Source organism: Sarcophilus harrisii, chromosome 1, assembly GCF_902635505.1.
Source record: "Sarcophilus harrisii chromosome 1, mSarHar1.11, whole genome shotgun sequence".
NCBI lineage: Eukaryota > Metazoa > Chordata > Mammalia > Dasyuromorphia > Dasyuridae > Sarcophilus > Sarcophilus harrisii.
This window is the reverse complement of record NC_045426.1, coordinates 680,563,014-680,585,011: the sequence shown is the minus strand read 5'-3', so window position 1 is coordinate 680,585,011 and position 21,998 is coordinate 680,563,014. Positions and strand designations below refer to the sequence as shown.

Genomic DNA, 21,998 nt, shown 5'->3' with positions numbered 1-21,998 from the left:
TCTCCATAATGAATATATGGTATATATTTTGTATTTATCATATCAACCTTCTCCCCCCTCAATAGAACATAAGCCCCTCCAAAGTGAGGACAGTTTTGCTTTTGCACACTAGCACAGTGTAAATAAATCTTTATTTAAAGGCTGAGCTATATTTATTAGACTAGAAAGAATGCTAAGTGTAAAGAATCAGCTGTGTAAATGCATTTAACACCTATATGACATGGATATGACAGCAGCCAAGATGAAGAAGGACAAGCTAAGAAGTGGCTAGAATTAATGGGAAATTTTCAAAAATATGTGTAAGGTTGAGATTTGATGGCCCGGCTTCAATTTAGTGGCACTTTTGCAGGTACTTGCAGCAGAGTCCATTGCATCCTTTATGACAGAGAGGCTTTGGTCGTGTCTGTTTAACCCTGGTGGACGGTAGCCACTGCTGCCCCCATCATTAAAACTCTTGCCCACAAAGCACATTATGTTTCCACAATATAAACTTGAGTATTTATTTTGGAAGCCTTGAATCCATAGTGCCAAGTTCAGCCTCCCTCCATAGAACTAATTTTCCCTGGGAACATTACCCCTTCTAAATGACTTTTCCTTAATGTAGATATGAAAACCTAATACCCTCATTAACCAGGAGTCTAGATGAGCACAATGGACTTGTGGCCTTCGTCTTTTTATTACATTTTAGTAGCTTTCACTCCCAGGGTACATTGGGATAAGATGCCTACCTCAGTCAACAAGAATCCTCCTATTAATCTGAACTGTGAGGCGGAAAGAACAATTTGTAGCTTCAGTGGAAAGTGAACTCCTGAGCAAAATCCAAATGGGGCAAACTCCATTTCAAGGAAACACAGAACATTCCCTAAAGTGCTTTCTTTAGGCAAGTGAGGGAAAACCTGCCCAGGCTACACAGACAGTCTGTCTTGATATCACCAGGTTGGTTCAATTACTTAAGTAAGGATGGAAATGCTACTTTGGATTTTGTTTCCCAAAGGGAAGCAGTGCTCATCTCCCATGGAGGAGGTAAGGTTTACTTTAACAAAACATTTTAACAGGGCCTAGTTCTCCTGCCTTACCTCTGTGTTCATTTCTCTGGCTTCATTTAAGATTTAGCTCAAATTGCACCTTCTGTAGGAAGCCTTTCCCAATCTTTCTAACTATTAATGTCATCCTTTTTCAGATTGAATTCCATCTACTATAGATAGATAAATAGATAGATAGATAGATAGATAGATAGATGGAAAGACAGGCAGACAGAAGACAGACAAACAGATAGATAGATAGATAGATAGATAGACAGATAGGCAGACAGAAGAAAGATAGATAGATAGATAGATATTTTATTTTCTTGTTATCTGAGGTGCCCAATGAGCTTCATTAAAAAAAGAGAGATGTAAGAGATATTGATTGATGTTGCCACCAGTTGCCCTGTTCTAGAGTTTTAGTTCCTTTCTCCCTTCCTCCCGTTTTCCTGGGAGTGGGGGGGATCAGATTCTTATCAAGGGAAATGAAACAACCTCTTTCTAATCCTGAATGAAGAATACACCATGTCTCCCTACTATCTATATATCTTGGCCCTATTCTCCAACAATTTTGCCTCCTCAATTCCCTGACTGATAAGTGAGCCTTTACCTTATTTTGCAGGGAATTGATCTTCCACTGTATTTCTCATCTCTTTACCATATCCTTTTCCCTCCCCAACACTCATCTCCTTCATAATTTTACCTTCTTCTCTTTATCTGTTGTCTTTCCTCATCAGGGCAGAAGCTCTCAAAAGGGATCCATCATCTTGCTCACTTGTACTTCCACCCCATCTCTTAGCAAATTGTGTCAGCTCACTCAGTCTCAGTTTCCTCATCCATAGGCATCTGCCATGGGAAGATCACATATAAACCACCATATAAACTTTAAAGTGGTATATACAGGAATCCTAGTCATCTTCAGATTTCGGGGGAGAGGATAGTCTTGATTATTGAATATTGGAGCTTGGGTATCTGGAGTAGAAAGACCAAGTTGATGGATAATGATTAATTACCATTTTATAATTTCTGACCCAACAGAGCCAAGGTGAAGAAAGGCGTGAATATTCTTAGCATCAAGACAAGTGAGCCCCGGCAATGGGATGTCAAGCAGGAGGTGGGAAATGGTGGGAAACACTCAACCACCACGGTGATCTGCCAGCGGATAGTGTCCAGTTCTAGGAACAGGTAAGAATCATTGGAAGACATTGTTTACTGGAGAGGGATCAGGGACAAGAGGGAATTAGAAAATAACATGCTTTTTTTTTTTAATCCTTTGGTTCATTTGGAATGAGACTCTTTAATTTTTAACCCCATCATGATCTTTGATTCTTTATTGATAGATGAAAGGGGGCTCCAATATGTACCTCCCCTTAAGATAAAGCTAACCCCTAAGGCTCCTCTTTTTAAAAAAAAAATGCTTTCTCATCTTCCAACATTTTCTTAAGTAAAACAAGCTAGGACAATTATATATCATTAAAAGGTGGGAAGACCTGAGTTTCATTCTTCAAGGCTATAGACACATAATAGCAAATCGCTTAATTTTGTTCAGCTCCCTGATAGAGGCCTTGATAGCCTTGAAGGCCCCTTCTAACAATAAATCTATGTTTTTCTGTGATAGGATGGAGCTTAACTGAGAGGGGTTTATTACACAGATGTGGTTTGAAACTAAAAGTCTGAAATATTTGAGGCTATGTGCCTGTGCTGGATCTAATATGGAAGGAGGCAGAGATCAATCTATCCCATCTCAGTTAAGATATTAGGATTCCTGGGATCTTAGATTTAAAGCTGGAAGGCCCTAAATTAAGTGACTTAGCCAAAGTCACACAGCCAGTAAGTGGCAGGGCTGGGATTTGAATCCAGGTCCTCCCTCATGTTATTTCCCTTGTACTATACACCTCATGGCCAGCTCGTTGTTCCTGTTAGAAGCCATGATATATACTCCAACTCCAAACATTTCTTTTAGGAGAACCCTAGAATCTGAATCCTCGTGGCCCCAAAAGGCTTGCTATAAGAAAGATCCCAATATTCTCAGCACATTACACTCATTTATTTTGATGATTCCATCCTCTGTTCTAAGAAGCTTGACTTAGGACTTCTATTAACCACTGCTTAGCAGAGCTATTAAACTCACAGCCTGCAAATCTGGAGGCACTTATGGTAACTACAGGACCATCTGGTGGTCTATAACAGGGCAGCTTACTTTCGGATGATAAAACCAGTTGGTTAGGGCTTTGGAAAGAGGAGGTAGTATTAAAGATGTTCCCTCTCATTTGCAGAGCTTTTGCTTTCTTCCTGATGCTTCATGTTTGCGCTGCACACTTTGACCCAATTTCTTTGTGAATATGTCATAATTCCTTTGTTTCCTAAATCATCAGTGACCCCCCTTTTATTAAAAAAAAGTCTTGAATCTTTAGACAAAGTTTTAAAGAGATCCATGATCTTGTTGATGGGGTATACCATGGATTGGAGCAGATTGAAGCCTATCCCTGCCTTTTTATTCTATGTAGTTCTTTTCTATGTCTTCCTGAGAATGGGCAGAGATCTGAATATCCTGGGAGTATTCCTTTTAACATTACATGGTTTTGACAAATGTAATACACAGATCTGTGACTGAGTTTATCCTTCAATCTTGCTGTATAATCATTTTGTGGTAGAGAAGATATAAAAACAAATAACTGAGAGAACTATGACATTGTACATGTGAGTTTGTGTTTCTAGGCTCCCGTGGAAAAAAATCATACTCTCTCAAGTGCCCACATCTTAATGTGGTGCCCTTCATCCAAAGCTTATACTAATCCTCTCCTCTGAAATTATTTCATATTTATATTGATATTGTTACTCAACCATTTCAGTTGTGTCCAGTTCTTCATGACCCTATTGGGGGAAGATACTGGAGTAGATTGCAATTTCCTCCTCTGGTTCATTTTACAGGTGAAGAAATCTGAGACAAACAGGATTAAGGGACTTGTCCAGCATTACATAGCTAGGAAGTATCTGAGGTCAAATTTGAACTCAGATCTTCCTGACTCCAAGAGCAAATCCCAGAATCTATGATTCATGGCATTATAGAATTTGGAATTAACAACCAACTGCTCCAATCTCATCATTTTACAAATGAGAGAACTAAGTCCCAGGGTGACTAAGAGCTCATGGTTAATAAATGGCAAAGCAAAGACTTTGGGTCTTTTGACTATAAATCCGGTGTTCTTTCCACTAAATCTTGCTTCCTTATATGGAAAAGAAGCCAGCTGTAAACCATAGATTTTCATTTAAAAAAGCAAAAACATCTGGTATCCTTACCAGATTACTGATTCAATCCATCAAGAGTAGATAGCATTGCTTTGAACAGAATTTTCAGTTTTGTAGGGAGGGAAGGCATGGAAAGGAAATGAATGTCTACGGTTGCTTTAAAAAAAAAATACCTTAAAAAAGAAACAGAGTTTGAGATGTAAGTTGTAAGCAAGACTGCCTGTATATTTATATCCATGGACTACAACAGTCAGGTTATCAAAACCTCAAGTAAATCTCCTTAATCCAATTTGCATAAAGTCTAATTAACCCACAAAAATTTTAGCCTGATTATGCAAATAAAAGTGAATGTGTTAATTAACACAGGTTGAATTTGTGGATGTAAATAGTCCTTCCTTTAGGTAGTAGGGCAGGATTGAGAGGGAACTAAAATTAAGAATTGCAAGGAACACACCCTAAAGTATTCCATGAGCAATTTTACGGCAGTCATGTCAGTGTGAGGTTTTGACAAAGTGAGTTCTGAGTGAGCATTCTCATAATCCATGATTCATTTATTTAAAAATATCTCTGTCTCTCTCTCTCTCTCTCTCTCTCTCTCTCTTTCTCTCTCTTTCTCATACACACACACACACACACACACACACACCACTATATGATCTCCATGAGGATACAAACTAAATTTTTTTTTTTGGCTTTGTACTCTACTGGAAGTATCTTTCTAATTAGAACCAGAGTAGCTTTGAGAGTAGCTTTGACTTTGCTTGAATCCTGCCCCTGACTGGCATCTCTGTGACAATGGACAAATCCCTTTTTTCTTCCTGAGACTTGTTTTTCTCTTTTCCAAAATGGTGAAGGAAAAGGAAAGGGACAGATGTTTTTTTGAGTGCCTACCATGTGCCAGACACTGTGCTGAATGCTTTATAAGTATTATTTCATTTGATCTTGACAACAATGCTGAGGAACAGGGGCTATTATTATCTCCATTTTATAATAGAGAAAACTCAGGCAAAGATTGAGTGACTTAATCATGGTCACACAGCTAGTAAACATTTGATTTAAACTCAGGTCTTCCCAAATACAGATACAGTGCTCTATCCATTATACTATTTAATTGGCACAATTCCCATTGTACAGGTCTGTAGAGATTTAATAAGAACCCTTGATGCTTCCTACAATGTATGGAACACAGTAGACTCTTAGTAGATCTTTGTTGAATTAGAGTGAAGTGCTTAGAACTGTCCCTCATCTCTACAGTGAATAGAAAACAGATCTTGGGATCAGGAAGACCTACGGATGAATCTGGTCTTAGCCATGTGTCAGCCATGTGACTGCCCTGTGCTTCAGTTTCCTTTTCCTATAAAATGGAAATAATATCACCTTCTTTCCAGGGTTGTTGTAAAGATAAATGAGATAACGTATTTGAAATATTTTCCAAAACATGATACATTATATACACAATACTTTTATTGTTACTACTCCCACGATTACTTTACTTCTCATCCTCATCTACCTTCATCAAAATCTCTTTATCATAAATCTCATAATTTCAGTCTCCTCTTAATTCCAAGTTAATATTCTAAATACGGTTAAAAGTCACATGGTTTTGTGAATGACATGCTTAACTTGAGTCAGAGAAATTTGGGTTTAAAATTTGCCACTTATGTGTGAACATGAGAAAGTTACTTAATCCTCCTAAGCCTCAGTTTCCCCTTGGTAAAATGGGATAATAATACCTATAATATCTGTTTAGTGTGATTGTTGGGAGATACAAATGAGATAATATACGTAAGGTGCCTTGCCAATTTTGAAACTAATTCAACAAGCAATTATTAAACATTTATGGAGCTTATATTGCACTGTAGGTAAGTGGCAAGGAGAATAATAACTAAGGGATCCAGGAAGGATTTCAGATAGGAAGTACTCTCAAGCAGAATCTGGAAACCTGCCAGTGATTCTAAGAAGCTGAGATGAGGAGGGAGAAAGAGATGAAATATCTTACATAGGAAAGCTCAACTAAATGCTTTTAGCTAGAACATAGAGTGTGATTGAGAAATTTAAAATAAACCTGGGAAGATAAGTTGAGGCAAGATTATAAAGAGTTTTAAATGCCAAGTAGAAGACTGTTTTTTATCCTGAAGGAAACTACTGAAGCTTCTTGATGAGAGGAGTGACAGAGTAAGATCTGTGCTTGAAGGATTGTAATTCAGCAGCTATGCAGAGATTGCTGGTTGTGGAGAGACCCTTTAGTCCAGGTGAGAAGTAATGATGTTTTGAAATCAAGTGATGGCCATGGGAATGAAAGAAAAAGGATGAGAGATGTTTTGCAGGTAACTGGCAGGATTTGTCAATTGATCAATAAAGGGGATGAATGACAAGGAAAAGTTGAAGACAGTGCTCAGACTGCAAAATTGTTTGACTAGAAAGATGGTGCAAGAAACAGAAACTTTAGGGGAAACTCTGGTTTTTGAGAAAAGATAAAGCTTCATTTTGGACAATTGACATAGGATAAGATTTTAAAAGAGCAAAGAGCGCTGAATAGATTGATCTGCATAAAAATAATTGAACTCTTGGGAATCAAGGCAATCACCAAGATGGAGCTTGTAGAGAGAAAAGTCGTCTTAGGTACCAGGTCATAATCTGTGGTTTCACTTGTGTAATGAGGGCAGGTCATAGGATATGTCTTCAACAAAAGAAACTGAGAAAGAATTGTCATATAGGAACATGGAGGGCTAAGTAGTGACTATTGTGATCCCAAAGTAGAGAAAGAGTAGGGTTTTACGGGTGATTTGGATAGAACAATTTCAGTAAATGGTAGGATTGGAAAGTCAAATAGCAATGGCAGGAACAAACTGATACAATCTTTTGGGGGTTTTACTAGGTTGTTGTTTTTTTTTTCTCTATGAGTTTAATTGTGAAAAGGAGGCTAGATATAGGAAACTAGCTTAAGGGTTAGCAGAGTCGAGTGAAGTTTGTTTTGTTTTGTTTCAAATATGCAAGAATCTGGGTATATTTATAATCAGGGAGGAGTGAGGTTCCCCCCCTTCCTTTCTGCCTTCCTCATTGCTAAGGGAAGGGAGGAAACCCAATACCTCCTCAAGAGTCTGCTTCAAGCCCTAGAAAAATTGGCAGTCTCACATCTTGAAATATTTTGCAAAGGGAAACCACACAGGGAAGCAATGGATCATGTCTCCTTGATCAGTGGTGGGTCCAGTGGCCACCTTGATCAAAAGTGGAGAATATGGAAGTACCCCTAAGACTGGATGGTCATCCCTACTCTTTGTCTGCATTACTCTGATCCTATGATAAGGGCCTAATCTAAATAGTGACTCCGATGATTGGAATTGCATATGTTAGGACGAAGCGTATGTAGCATAGCATATAAGAAAGTGGAATCAATCAGTCCCATCTTATATAAAAGAAGGCTGTGGGAGAAGTTAAATGCTCTTCCCTCTAACCCTCCAATAAAAGGGAAAAGGATGCTGAGTGGGAGGTAGGAAGATGTTGAGTATCCAATGCTTAACTTAGCAGTGTGGTTGTGAGATTAGAAGTGATCATCTCATTCAAAGAGGGGCATCTTGTTCTATGGAGTTAAAACCCAACAGAGCTGCAGATGGAGAGTGGGATGAGAAACACTTCAAGAATCAGCCTCTAGGGTATCTGCCAAGAAAGTTGGGATACTGTGAATGAAAACATCAGATCAGATAATATATGCAAAGCCCTTCCCAAACTTCTCAATGCATATGTTAGTTCTTATTATTGTTAATGAAGTCATTGTTTTGTAATGAGTATAGTATGGATGAATGGATGGATGGATGGATGGATAGAAGGAAGGAAGGAAAGGAGAAGGAAGGAAGGAAGGAAGAGAGGAAGAAAGGGAAGGAAAAGAGGAAGAAAGGGAAGGAAGGAGGGAGGGAGGGAAGAGAGAAGGAGGGAGGAATACTGTTGAAAGCCTCTTACAATTTGAAGACACAAATATGAGCAGGCTAGATTTCCCCTACTTTCAAAGATTTTACTTTTTAATAAGAGAAGATAACACATACAGGGAATCAACATCTCTATCTATGATTCTAGTAGAAGACTGCAGTCTTTCTTGATCAATCTTTACCTATAACAGAGAAGGAGAGAGAAATTTGTGGAGTGGTGATTAGAGTCATACAACAGTTCATTGATCTATCTTTTTCAAGAATGAGAGAGTTTCCAGAACTACAAGTTGAAAGAGATGGTGAAAGAAGAGGTGGGATGCAAGGAGGGAAGAATAAAGTTAAGAAAGTTGAGAAAGGTGCTGCAGGTCATAGAGATCACCAGGAGGTGGCGTGGTGGTCCTGGATTCAGAGAAAGCATGATTAATTATTTATTTGTCAGATCCTTGGGGTCCCAGGGGAATCCAGTCAATGGGGCATGGAAATGGCAGGGAGGTCAATAACTAATGGAGACAGGTATGATGGCAAGAAATCTCCATCTGGAAGCAGAGATTCAGATTCAGATTCTGCTCACCCGTGTGACCCTGGACAATATTAAATCACAACCTCTCTGAACCTGTTTTCTCATCTGCTTGGTAAGATAATCCTCTAAAGTTCCTTCTAACTCTATACAAATCCTTGGTTTTTGCGAGCTTTAAGTTTGAAGGGTTTTTTTTTATTGTTGTTTTCTAAAAATAGGTTATACTTGTAATGCCTTTATGACCTTGAAACATTGTAACTTTTATTTCTCATATATACACTTACCTAGATTGTAAGCATCTAAATAACATAGTGGATTGTGCTCTAGCCATGAGTCAGGAAGACTCATTTTCCTGAGTTGAAATCTAGCCTCGGATACTTACTAACTGTGAGACACTGAGCAAGTAATTTAACCCTGTTTGCCTCACTTTCCTCATCTGTAAAAATGAGCTAGGGAAGAAAATGGCAAAGTACTCTAGCTGGTTGATTGCTATCCTTCACTCTTGAAAAGAACCAAAATGACTTCACTATGTTAGAGTCAAGTTAGTGTTAATCAGACCAATATGGATTCAGAATGTTCTGCCACAGACTGGGCGCAAATAGTCCATGTGAACATTTGGAGTGAATTCTCTAACTTTGTGCATCTCACGTTTCTTCTGAGCTAATTCAATTCTGCTTTGTTCATGGGGCACAGGATCTTCTCTGAGGAGGGCACACCATGCTGGGCGGTCCCGCACTAGTATCTTCCATGTCATATCTTTACAGTAAAACCCTAAATAGGGTCACAAAAAGTCAGCCATGACTGAACAAGAACAATAAAGATTCTACATCATGGCTACTACACTTGATGGTACTTGTGCCAAGATACCTTCTGACAAAGTGGAAAGGGATTCATTTCTTTTATTGGTCTCACAGAATGTCTTGTATTCCAGTGGTTCCTTATTACCTCCAAGATCAAATTTTCTTTTTTTGACATTTAAAATTCTTTACTTCCCATCCCTTCCCTGTCCTTCTAGTCTTCCTACACATCCCTTTCCTCCATACACTTTGGTCCATTTCTACCAGCTTCTTTCTGTTCCTCACATGTGTTGATTGTCCCTTCCCTGTGCTCCCTTCCCTTTAACAGGAAGGCTCCCTTTCTCAGCCTCCCAGAATTCTTCTTCCTTAGAAACCCAACTCAAGCACTACCTTCTGCAAAAGACTTTTCCGTTTCTCTCTATGTTAGTGGTCATTTAATAAGGGCTATTTAATTAATTTAGAAAACCCTTAAAAGAGGAAAGTCCCTTTACTACTGTAGTTTAACACCATATATGAAATGTATAGTCAGAGAGTAGCCCAGAGAAGTGATTGAGAAGATAAGTGGCTTGCCCAGAGTCACACAGACAGTATGTGTTAGAGTCAGAACTTGAATCCAAGTCTTTCTGAGGCCAGCTCTCTATCCACTATGCTGCAGTTAACTGAATTAGGAGGAGGAGAAAAAAGAGGAGGAGGAAGAAGAAGAGGAAGAGGAGAAAGAGCAAGAAGGAAGAAGGTAAAAGAAAAAAAGAAGGAAGAAGAAAAGGAAAAGAAGAAAGAAGGAAGAATAAAAAGGAAGAAGGAAGAAGAAGAAGAATGAAAAGGGAAGGGAAGATGAAATAAGGGGAAAGAAGGAGAGGCAAGAGAGTTTTTGTACTCTAGTTTGTGAATACATTTGTTCCATTTTGTAAATGAGCACTGGGTAGGAAAAGATGGTGAACTAATGAATTGCTCAACAAGATAAAGGACTCTGGCTTTACTACCTACTGGAATTGCATCCTTTATATAGAGTATCTAGATTAGGGATGGAGGGCTTGTTAGGAAAACTGTCAGACAGAAAAGCTGCTTAGATGTCACACTTGATCCCCATGGCCCTAAACCTTGGAGAGGCTTGTGGGCTTATGGTCCTGCAACCATCTGTCTGATAAACCCCTCAAACCCAGAAACACGGTTTGCATCTGGTATGCAAGCATCCCAGACTGTGTCATATTTAATATTTTGTCCCTCAGATTAATTTTTCAACAGAGTGAGCGTCTCAACAGTCATGCAAAATGAGCTAACAACACAGAGGATTGTACTTTATATTAACAGGATGTAAGACAAACATAACAATTAACATTCTGCCCAGATCCTCCCTCCATCAATGCCATATGACTATAAGTGATTCAGGCATGAAACAAAATGCCTCTGTGGCTGCAGGAGGGGAAGCTAAGTATGTGAACAGCATGTGTTAAACAGGAACATACTTTGTAGTTCTTCCAGCCTGTGCTGCTCGGGGAACTTCCTCTACTTTCCCCTCTGTCTTCCTCCCTTCAATTCCCAATGTTCCTCTTCCCCTCACAAGCCCTGGCATTCGCTCTATTCTACAGACAGGAATCAATTAAGAAAGGATTTTTAGGAAGGTTGCTTTGCACAGAACAGTGAAGTGTAAAAACTGCTGCTGTTCCCCTCTGCTTCCTCCCCATCCTTCCCTATTTAATCTACGATCTCTTTGGTTTCCAGCTGTTGCCACTCATCCTTCCAGATGTTGAGTGCCCTTGAGTATTGTTTCCTTGCTGGGAGATGGTTCCCACCCCACTCTAAGTGATCAGGTCGTCCACAGTTAATGCTGAATCTCTGAGGGTTTTGCAAAAACACTTCTGATGTCACCTCCCAAGATGGCTTAAAGGTGTTTTGTTGTTGATGTTGTTGTTGTTTGTGGAATGGTAGAGAAATATCAATGTTTCCTTATTGGAAAATTAAGGAGGCTGGCTTGGATTTGGCTTTAGTCCTCTGACCTCTAAGCATTGGACCTCCATGCTCTAGATTCTTCTTCATTCTGGACTGGCTCAAGGAAGAAGATATTTTTGGAAACTGTTGATTTTTTTAGGTTAATGGGGAATAGAGAGCAGAAAGAGCTTCTGGGAGAGATGAGAGTTGCCCTCAAAGGCCAAAGGCACAGGTTAGATATTTGTTTGGCCCAAATTGCACTGATTTGTTCTCTGTTCCCAGGTTTCCACTTTAACTCAAACCATCCTCCTTGAAAACATGTACATGTCATGGGCAACTGAACAAATGCCTGTGGATATGGACTCCATCCACGCGTCCCTTCTGACAAACAAAAACTACAGGCTCATATTTTATCAATCTCATGGTATCATTAAATCAATTAACAAGCATTCATTAAGCACCTACTTTGTATCATGTACTGTGATAGGCATTCAGGATACAAAAACCCAAACCAAAGTTCTTGCCATGGAAAAGCTTCCATCCTATGACGGGAAAACTAAGAGTACATCAAAATAAAAAACAACAATTAAAATAATAGCTCTCACTGACATAGTAATTTACATGTGTCATCTCATAGCAACCTGCTGAGGGATGGGCTATCATTATGCCCATTTTAAAGATGAGGAAATTGAAGTTTTTAGAGGGGAAGACACTTACCCAGTAAGTATCAAAGCCAGGACTTGAACTCAGGTCTTCCTGGATCCAAATCCAGTGCTCTGTCTTCTATACCAGTAAATAGAAAATAATTGGGGAAATACATTAGAAAGTAAGGAGCTCAGAAAAGGTCTCTAGTAGGAGATGGCCCTAAGCTGGGCTTTGAAAAGAACTCTTAGTAGAAAGAAGCACATGTAAAGAGGGAGAATGTTCCAAGCATGGGGAAAGTATGTGTAAAGAAAGAGATTCAGTTCAGTACTCAGAATCTGCCATGCAAAGCCCATTGCTAGATAGAGAATACAAAGATTTTTAAGATGACAAATCCTGCTCTCATGGAGTTTATGTTCTACTTGAGTTTAGAACAATGCTTCTCAAACTTTTGTTCTTGGGTATCTTTATACTATTAAAAATTATTGAGAATCTGTCCAAAGGGTTTGTCTTTGTGTGGGTAATTTTTATAGATATTTACTATATTAGAAATAAAAAACTAATTTTGAATTTATAGATTCTCTGAAAGAATTTTAGAAATGCCTGTGATTCTCTGGATCTCACTTTGAGAACCACATTTTTGGAAGATGAAAAAATATATAGCAAATTATTGTATAGTTCAGGAATTAATGGAACCAAAGGAAAGTATCTAAGACCATGTAGCATCCAAAGTTCAGGAGGAAAATTTGAGATGGCTTATTCCTTCATGCCAAACAAGAATTCAACAAGTACCTAAAAATAAATTTGAATTCAGGATTTGTTTTTAACTTTGCCAAATGAATGAACAAATGAATTAATGAATGAAAAAACATTCACTAAGCAAAATATGAAAAGCCATAGAAATGCCACAGGATCCAAATTGGGAACAGAAATCAACAATGATGAACATTCTAAGTATATCTATCCTTTCTGATGTGTTGCCATATACATTGTTGTTTCTAGTGGCAGAAGGGTTTTTATGAGTCTATATATGACAATGAAATTGTCTCTCCCAGATTAACTGGAAACTTGCTTTGCTAAAGTAACTGCATTTGGCCAGTATAATACGTCTTCATTAAGAGACTGACTCAGTCCCACGTGGAATTAATGGATATTTTTTTAGAACTGGAAGGGACCTCAAAGATCATCTTGTTCTACCCCCTAATTTTAAACATGGGGAAAATAAGGCTAAAGTAACTTGACCAACATCACATAGAGAACAAGTAGCAAAAGAAACATTCAATAACTCTGGCTTTCTCTAGCATTCCTTATAAACTTTTTCATCCATTCCACTCCTAGACTACCTCTCACACTGAAAACTTTCTTTCCAGGCCTTACTTTACGATTGGTTCCTCCAGAAACATCAATTTAAGGAGATCCAGACCAAAGACTTTAGGATCATTTCCACTAGACTTGCTCTATCATGATCCAATGCTGACTCCCTCCTTCATCTCCCAATTTTTAGCTTTTTTATGGGGTGATTTACTTTTTTTCCCACTAGAATGTAAGTTTCTTGAGGGCAGGGTCTATCTTCCTAGATACTTCAGCACACAAAGCTTGATGCAGTCAGCACTTAGATTCTTGTCAACTGGACTGAATGAATGAACCACCCAGGCAGTACTGATTTCCTGGAATTGGATTTGGGGAAAACTTTGTATTGACTATAGAAACCAGCCAATCATAATGTGAGTCTAGGGGGTGGAGAGAGTGGTTTTTTTGTGAGAGATAGTCCAGCTGTTGAATGAGCTTCAAGGATGAAGAAGTTTTTGTGGAAGAGTAGAGAAATGTCAATGTTTCCTTGTTGGCAAATTGAGGAGGCTGACTTAGGTGATTTCTAAGGCTCCTTCTATCTCTAATGACATCTGTTTTGAAATATATGTGCAGCTTTCAAGCAGTAATACTGTTTTGGGCATTTGGGCAAGAGTACTCTAGAATCACCCATGTTTTTACAAAGGTCATCTACTTTTTTCAGCTCCTTGTATCTCTTTGGTGTCCAGTTAATGCTGCAAATTTTTTAAAGACAATCTGGAGCACACAGGTAACCCTGTTCCTTCCCATTTTAAATCCATCTTGCTAATTGGTGGGAAGTTAATTTACCTTTTCCATGTTAACAGCCCAGGACGAGGTATTTTGGTGTCTTTGGTTTGCTTTTTGGTGTTGGTTGTTAATTTTTCTTCCCAGAAGCACATGTCATAAGAGAGTATTCAATGGTGCAGGGACCATTTTTTACTCTCCTCCAAACAGAAACATCTGCTGGAGCCTATAACCAGCCGAGTTCAGAAGAAGGGCACCATACTGCTGCAGAGCTGCTCAGCCTTGCATAGTCACTCACCCCGCGGTGGAAAAGAATAAATTAGCCAGGCAATAAAACATGAAGCATTTTCCCATCCTCTCCCTCCCCAAGTCTGAAAACAGTGAATAAAATACCTATTAGTATTCATTTAGGCAGTTTGACTTGCAAACTGTATATACATAAATATATTCTGGTATTTGTACTTAGAGAATTTTGGAATAATGAAACTCATCTGAGCAACTTAATATGAAGAATTCTAGCAAAGTTCTAGTGAATCATATACTGAAAAGAAAGGAAGCAGTCCTCTGCACAAGTCATTAATGTTTGGGGAGGATAAATCATTAGAATGGATCTTATCAGGGACCAGCATCCTCTACTCCCAGAACATCAGAGTTGTAGGGGACTTCAAAGGCCATTTATCGCCACTCATATTTAAGTTGATACAGAGAAAAAAGAGAGCTGACTCTAGACTCTAAGGACTCAGGTTCAAATATAACTTCTGACCTTTTAGTCAATTAACATATGTTTTTGTTCAATCATTCTGTAACTCCATTTGGGGTTTTCTTGGCAAAGCTACTGGAGTAATTTGCCATTAAAGACTTTCTATATGCCAGTCATTATGCTAAACCTGGGGATACAAATAAATGAAGAAAATGCTGCCTGCAAGATATTTATATTCTAATGGGAAACAAGAACATATAAAAGTGCATGTAGAGAATAAAGACACAGATATGTACAAAGTTGTTAAGAAGGTGAACCTCAGTAGTTGAGGGGATCAGAAAGGTACTCAAGCTGTGTCTTGAAGAAGGGAAGTCTGTAGTGAGGAAGAATTGTATTCTAAGCATAGGGAAATGATTAATGCAAAATTTTGGTGACAGTCCTAGAACTATGAGCCTACAATCTATGACATCAGGCCATCCATTCCACTTAAAAACCTCCAAGGAGGAGAAACCCATCCCACTTTTGAACAGCTCTTCATTATTTATAACTTTTTATTGTTGGTTTCCTCTTATAGAGAGCCAGAATCTGTTTAATGTAGACCCATTGCTCCACATCCTGCCTTGAGCATCAAGCACAATAGACTTTGTGACTCTTCCATATACCCCCTAAAATACTGGAAGACAACCAAATGATCTCCAAGTGCCACATCCTCAGGAGAGTAAAGTATATTTGGCAGCATCCTTTTTTTTTTTTTTCAAAGTAGACCTTTGATTTCATAGATGTAGAGGATTCTGGGCAAGGAAACTCAGTCTCCTGATGCAAATTACCACCTTTTGGTCTGTAGCTACTCTGATAACAATATCATTTATAGTTTTATCCCCATTAATCTTCATTCAAATGTCCTCTTTTCCCCTTTCAATCATTTTCAGTCATGTATAACAATTTCTTTTTGAATTTTTATGTTTGGAATATATATATATATATATATATATATATATATATATATATAAAATAGTATTTTATTTTCCCGAATACATGCAATGGTAGTTTTCACCATTCAAGTTTTTTTATCAAGGTGAAACATGTTTTTATTTTTGTCCACATGAAAACTTAGAATAAATGAGCACAATAAGACAATCAGTTAAACTCAGAAACGAAAGATGTTACAATAATAAAATGGCCTTGTTTTACTGTAGCAATAAAATGCAATAATTTGATTTAATAAAATCATCTTTCAGAAGCTGTTGCTATGAGTATTTTTAACCAGAAAATGTCCTAAAGTAATTTATTTCTCTCTCTTTTGCTGTTGCATTATTTGTTTTTAGAACTCAATTGTTTCCAAGTCTTACCTGTATTACCTACCACCCTTTTCTTGATTCTGGAGCTTCTCTCTCTTCAATCTGTCATAAGTGCAAAAGATCTGGCTTCTATGTAATATATGGTCACCATTCTGTATTCATATATGACATTCAGCCTTACTTTCTCAAGGGATGGTGTTCAGGTTCCAACCACAAAAGGTATGCCTCTGGTAGAATGGAAAGGGTACTGGATTTGTTATCAAAGGCAGAACATTTAGATACCTTTGCCAAACCTTGTAGTCTAAAGTTTTCTCCCCTTTCTCTCTTCCCCTCTGTAAAAGACAGCAAGCAATCCACTATAGGTTAAACATGTGCAATTCTTATCAATATATCAATATATAATATTATAATATGTAATTATTATATTAATATATAAATATATTTAATATAATAATAATATATATATTTAATCTAATAAATATATTTCCTATTTGTCATGTATGACAATTTGTGACCCCATTGAGGTTATCTTGGCAAAGAAACTGAAGTTATTTCCCATCTCCTTCTCCAGCTCATTTTTCAGATGAAGAAACTGAGGCAAACAGGGTTAAGTGATTTCCCTAAGGTCACACAGCTAGTAAGTGTCTGAGGCTGGATTTGAACTCACAAAGTTGAGTCTTCCTGACTGTAGGCTAAGAGCTCTTTCTACTGTGCACCCACTAGCTGTCCCAGTTGCTCTCTAGCATGCTTTACTCTGCTCACACTAGAATTACTTACTTGAATATGTCTTCTTAAATATATGTTGCTGTATAATATTCTGTACTATATAATATACTACTACTACCATTTGTACACAAATATTCACATGCATTTGATTAGTGTTTTCCTTTAGTTGATTATCTCTAACTCACCCTGGTATCCCTCTTTTTTGTTTTTAATCATTTGCATATTGTCTTTTTCATTAGAAGGTAAGCTCCTTGAGGGAAGTGATTGTTTGCCTTTCTTTGTATCCCCAGTTCTAAACACAATGCCTGTCATGTACTAGATGCTTAATAAATGCTTGTTAACTTGACTATGATACATCCTTTTTGGAACTGTATTCCTATCATAGGTCTCATCCTCCCAAGTCTTACTAATATCTGTAAGTCATCTCTGCCTTTTTGCAGAAGAATTGCTCATTTAGCTCACTTATTACCCATGATTCGTGCATTGGTATACAGATGTCAGAGACCATGAGCTATATTTCTACCTCCTTTCTTGGATTTTGTCACCTGGGATTTCTGGGCTTTTCACTGCTATTATTCTTTATTGTATCTCCTCTCTATGGTTTCTGGCTTCATAGATATACTGAGGCATTTTTCTTTCTCCTGATTCTTTTTCACTTTAAAGTCCTAGATTAGATTTGCCAGGCACCAGGCAAATGCATTTTTCCCCAGCTTTTGTTAAGTACTCCCCATATATTTTACAGCATGGTCCATAAATCCAAAACTCTTTCCCAGGTGCCATCTTCTTAAGCAGCTGCTCCATCTCTGCCTTTCCTCTTCAATCAGCAAGTTTGGGATGAAAACACAGGGAAACAGTTTGATGATGAGAAACAAGTCTTATATATGGTCTTGGAAAATATGGGTTCACGTCCTGACTTTCCTACATGAATTTATGGACTTGGACAAATCATTTGAAGTCTTTGGGGCTTTACACTAAGGACCTAAAGTTTGATATTCAGAGCAGGGAAGTACCTTTGAGGTCATCACATCTTACAGATGAAGAAACTGATCCTCTAACCAATTTTAATTTCTCCTTTTATAAAATGAACAAGCTGGATGACACAATCTCTTAAATTCTTTGGAGCACTAAGTTTATCTTTCTATAATAATATGAAATTAAAATTCTGCAGACTTTAAGGAAAAACACCATACTGCCCAAAGTGAACTTTCAAGGGTGACTCACAGTAAGGTATGCTATCTCTGCAATTTTTTACTCTCAGACAACCATCTGTCATGAATATAGACATTTGTCTGGCCTAAAACTAGGTTGCTAAACCAAATAATCTCTGGAGGCCCTGGCCAGGCCCCAGCACCTTCACATTTTAATGTCAGATAGGACTCAGCAGGAATTTTCCTGCTGTGGGGACAAGTGCACATCTTATTATCCTGGCACATTTGTAAACACTGTTTCCCAGTATTAGTGTAGATAGATACTCGACTCTGTGCCTTCTGTTGATGTATATTGCAAACATTAGAATGGACTAAAATCAAACTTGATCTGATGGCTTCCTCCATCTGTCAGCTACATGTTTTATCAGTTGAGTTTTGGAGGTACTGATTATCTCAATAGATAATTCTGAAAGTGAGATAGAGAATTTATCTATTCATATAAGAATAATAAGGCTAGAGAGTGTCTTAGTGAAACCCAATAGGAAAAGTTTGGTTAGGTAAAGAGATAAATGACAAACTGGTGCATTCACAACAGAGCATATGTCTGAAGACTAATTCATGTGTTTTCCTAACCCAAGCCCCCATCACCAGAATGGGGATTTTTGTATTAGCTTCACCTTTTTGTTTTCTTTCAGAATTCTGATGCTCATTCCCCAGCTGAAAATGAAAATGCATAATGTAAATAAATCTCTCGGCATCTGTCTTGAAATGACTTAGTATCGGATTAATGAGTCCCTTAAGCCCCAACCAGACCAGTAATTCACCATTGGTAGAATCCTGTGGCATTAGTATTCTGGCTTCCTGACATAAAACAGGTGTGTTTTGGAATTCCCTGTTATCTATTAGATATGGCTGCTTGATGGAGAACAAAGAGGAGTGGACCCAAAATCAGCAGGGAACTGAGTTTGAAGTGTGTGTGTGTGTGTGTGTGTGTGTGTGTGTATTTGTATCTTTAACTTCCTTCCTCTCTCTCTCCTTCTTCCCTTCTTTCCTCACTTTTTTTCTCTTCTCTCCTCTTCCCTCCTTTTCTCTCCATTCCCCTTCTCCTCCCTCCCCACTCTTTCTCTCTGTCTCTGTCTTTGACTTTCTCTGTCTCCCCTCCTCTATGTGTTTTTGTTTTCTGTCTCTGCCTCTGAGTGTATCTCTTTCTCTCTTTCTCTTCCTACCTCCCCTCCTTTTTCTCTGACATAGTTGAGGTTTGATGATTGCTTATTAAATTAGATATCCATATTGAGCTTGATTTTTTGCATAGAATCAGAATTTAAGAGTCATAAAAAGTCCAAGCAATTGGCTGATCCAAATTTCTTTTTTTAAGTGGGTAAACTGAGGCTGAGAAAGTTTAAAAGATAGGCCTAAAGTAACATAGTAAATTAATGTTAACTTTAAGTCCAGAATGTACATCACCTGACTCCCATCCCTGTTCTCTTTGTCCTGTATACACTGCTTTCCTTTCCTAATATGGAACATATTCATCTTATCTCTATAACCAGATATTAAACTCCTTGTGGATTTGAACCAAGGCTCAGAGTTCCTTGGTCTCTTAGAGTCAATCACAGAGTACTGCTTATACGTTAGCTCATTTGACCCTCATGAGTTCTCCTTAGATATCTGTTGGTTGGTTTTTACAGAGTTAATAACTAATAATAGCAATAATAATAGCAGTTTACTATTACATAGCACCTACTATGTGCTAAACATTTTAAAAGATTATCTCATCTGATCCTCACTATAATATAGTGTAGGTAGGTGCTTTTTATTATCCCCATTTTAAAGTTAGGGAAACTGAGAAAGACAGAGAGGCTAAGTAACTTTTCTAGATGCTTCTAGAAATAGCTAATAAGGGATTAAGCTGGATTTGAATTCAGTCTTTCTGACTCTAGATCCAGCACTTTTATCTGTTATACTACCTTGCTATTTTTCAGTCAAGTTTAACTCTCCCATCTGGGGTTTTCATTGTCAAAGATACTGGAGTAGTTTGCTAGTTCCTTCTCTGATACATTTGACAGATGAGGAAACTGAGGCAAACAGGCTTAAGTGACTTGCCCAGGGCCATGCAGTTGATATGTTTCTGAGGCTGGACTTGAACTCAGGAAGATGAGTCTTCCTGACATCACTGAATGCTCAATATTCTATCTACTATGCATGGTGTACCACCCAGCTACTTAGAAATGATATGATGTATTATCAGGTGGTGGTATTCCACATCACACCCACCTATTCTTTAAGAACTACGCCTACATTCAGAATCATCAGTGCTAAGCAAGAAGGTTTAAGAAGCATTTCATTGACCTGGGTATATACATTAGGTCAACAGGGTGAGGATACACTCCCAGATATCCAGAAATCAGAGCAGTGAAAGGAAATTCAATAACAGTTTTACGATGGCATCTAGGTGACCTCAGCCCCCAAATCCATACCAACTTCCACCAATTGTGTAATGAAAGGAGTGCACTTAGTAGGTACATCAATTCCATCATCCCTTTATTAAGGGATCACATGCTGTAACAGTCCTATGATCAACTAAACCAATGTTTAAGAGCCATTTAAGAATTTAATCAACATGTATGCCTTTATTTCTTTGGTGAAAATGTGCTTTAGTTTATAGAAAAATTATAAAGTTTTCCATAGAACCCCACAGAATTATTTTTAAATAGAAGGTGCTGGGCAGATACATTATATGAAAGATGTTTTCCCCTTCATCCTTTAAAGGCAGGAAACTGGTTAGAGAGACAGGTGTGGACATGGAGAATGGAGGAAGAAGATAAGGAAAGGACATGGGACCTACTCATCGATCTAGCGTTCCATGCCTTGAGAACTTCTGCTCTTGGTCTCTGGGATGCCTGTTGCCAAGACTTCCTCTCTGGGCTATATTTTTAGTACCAAGATCTAAAATCTTTCTCTAGAGGCATCTGGACAATAAATTAATCGAGCATAAAACTTATTAAGCACCATATGTAAGGCATTGTGCCAATCCTGGAGGTACAAAAAGAGACAAAAAGCCATTATGGAATTTACAATCTAATGGAGTGAATACAATCTGATTTTGAATCAGGAACCTCTGAGTTCAATATGGTAATTGTCTCAGAAACTTGCTAGATGTGTGACCCTGGACAAATCCCTCAATCCTGTATGCCTTAGTTTCTCATCTATAAAATGGGGTGAAAATGAAATGGCAAACCAGTATTTCAGCCAAGAAAACCTCCCCCAAAAGGGGGGTCACAAAGAGTCAGACTGACTAAACAATCACAAAAAGCATTTATAAAGCTTTAAAGTTTGCAAAGTATTTATCATATGATATCTTACTTGATCCTACCCTGATATAGAGATCCTATTGTTATCCCCATTTACAGATGTAGAGAATGAGGCAGAAAGAGGTTAAATGATTTGCTCAAGATCACTCCGTTAATATGTATTTGAGGCAGAATTCAAGCTCAGGTATCCCCAACTCCAGCTCCAGACTTCTAAACACTCCAGACTTGCAAAGTCACTCACACCCATTTTCTCACATGAACTTTTCATTGGCCAAGTGAAAACAAGTGCTACTGAGAGTACTATCTCCATTTTATGGACAAGAAATCTGGCTTTCTGAAAAGTTAAGGGACGTATTTATTGTCACTGTACTAGTAACTTTCACAGATGGGATTTATAAACTCTTCACTCCAAATCCAAAACTCCATCCACAACTCCATGCCAAGCCTTCAATTGGAAAGGATGATTCTTCATGTGAACACAGACAGAGATACACATGTGTATATGTATATATGTATACATATGTATATATAAATAAATCATATATGTGTATGTTTGAAACTTGCCCGGGGTCATACCTCTTATTTCTGAGACCAGATTTGAATCAGGTCCTCCTCATTCCACAATAAGTATTCTATCCACTACACTACCTAGTTATACCTACATCC

General features: G+C 38.0%; 1 protein-coding gene across 1 annotated transcript in view; it reads left to right on the top strand.

Annotated features, from left to right (window-relative positions):
• Window positions 1-21,998, top strand: part of TMEM132C (transmembrane protein 132C) — a 500,219-nt gene that overhangs the window by 289,092 nt on the left and 189,129 nt on the right. The window contains exon 3 of the mRNA XM_012542340.3: window positions 2,061-2,207. Coding sequence (XP_012397794.2) covers window positions 2,061-2,207 — 147 coding nt within the window. The remainder of the gene's footprint in view (window positions 1-2,060; window positions 2,208-21,998) is intronic.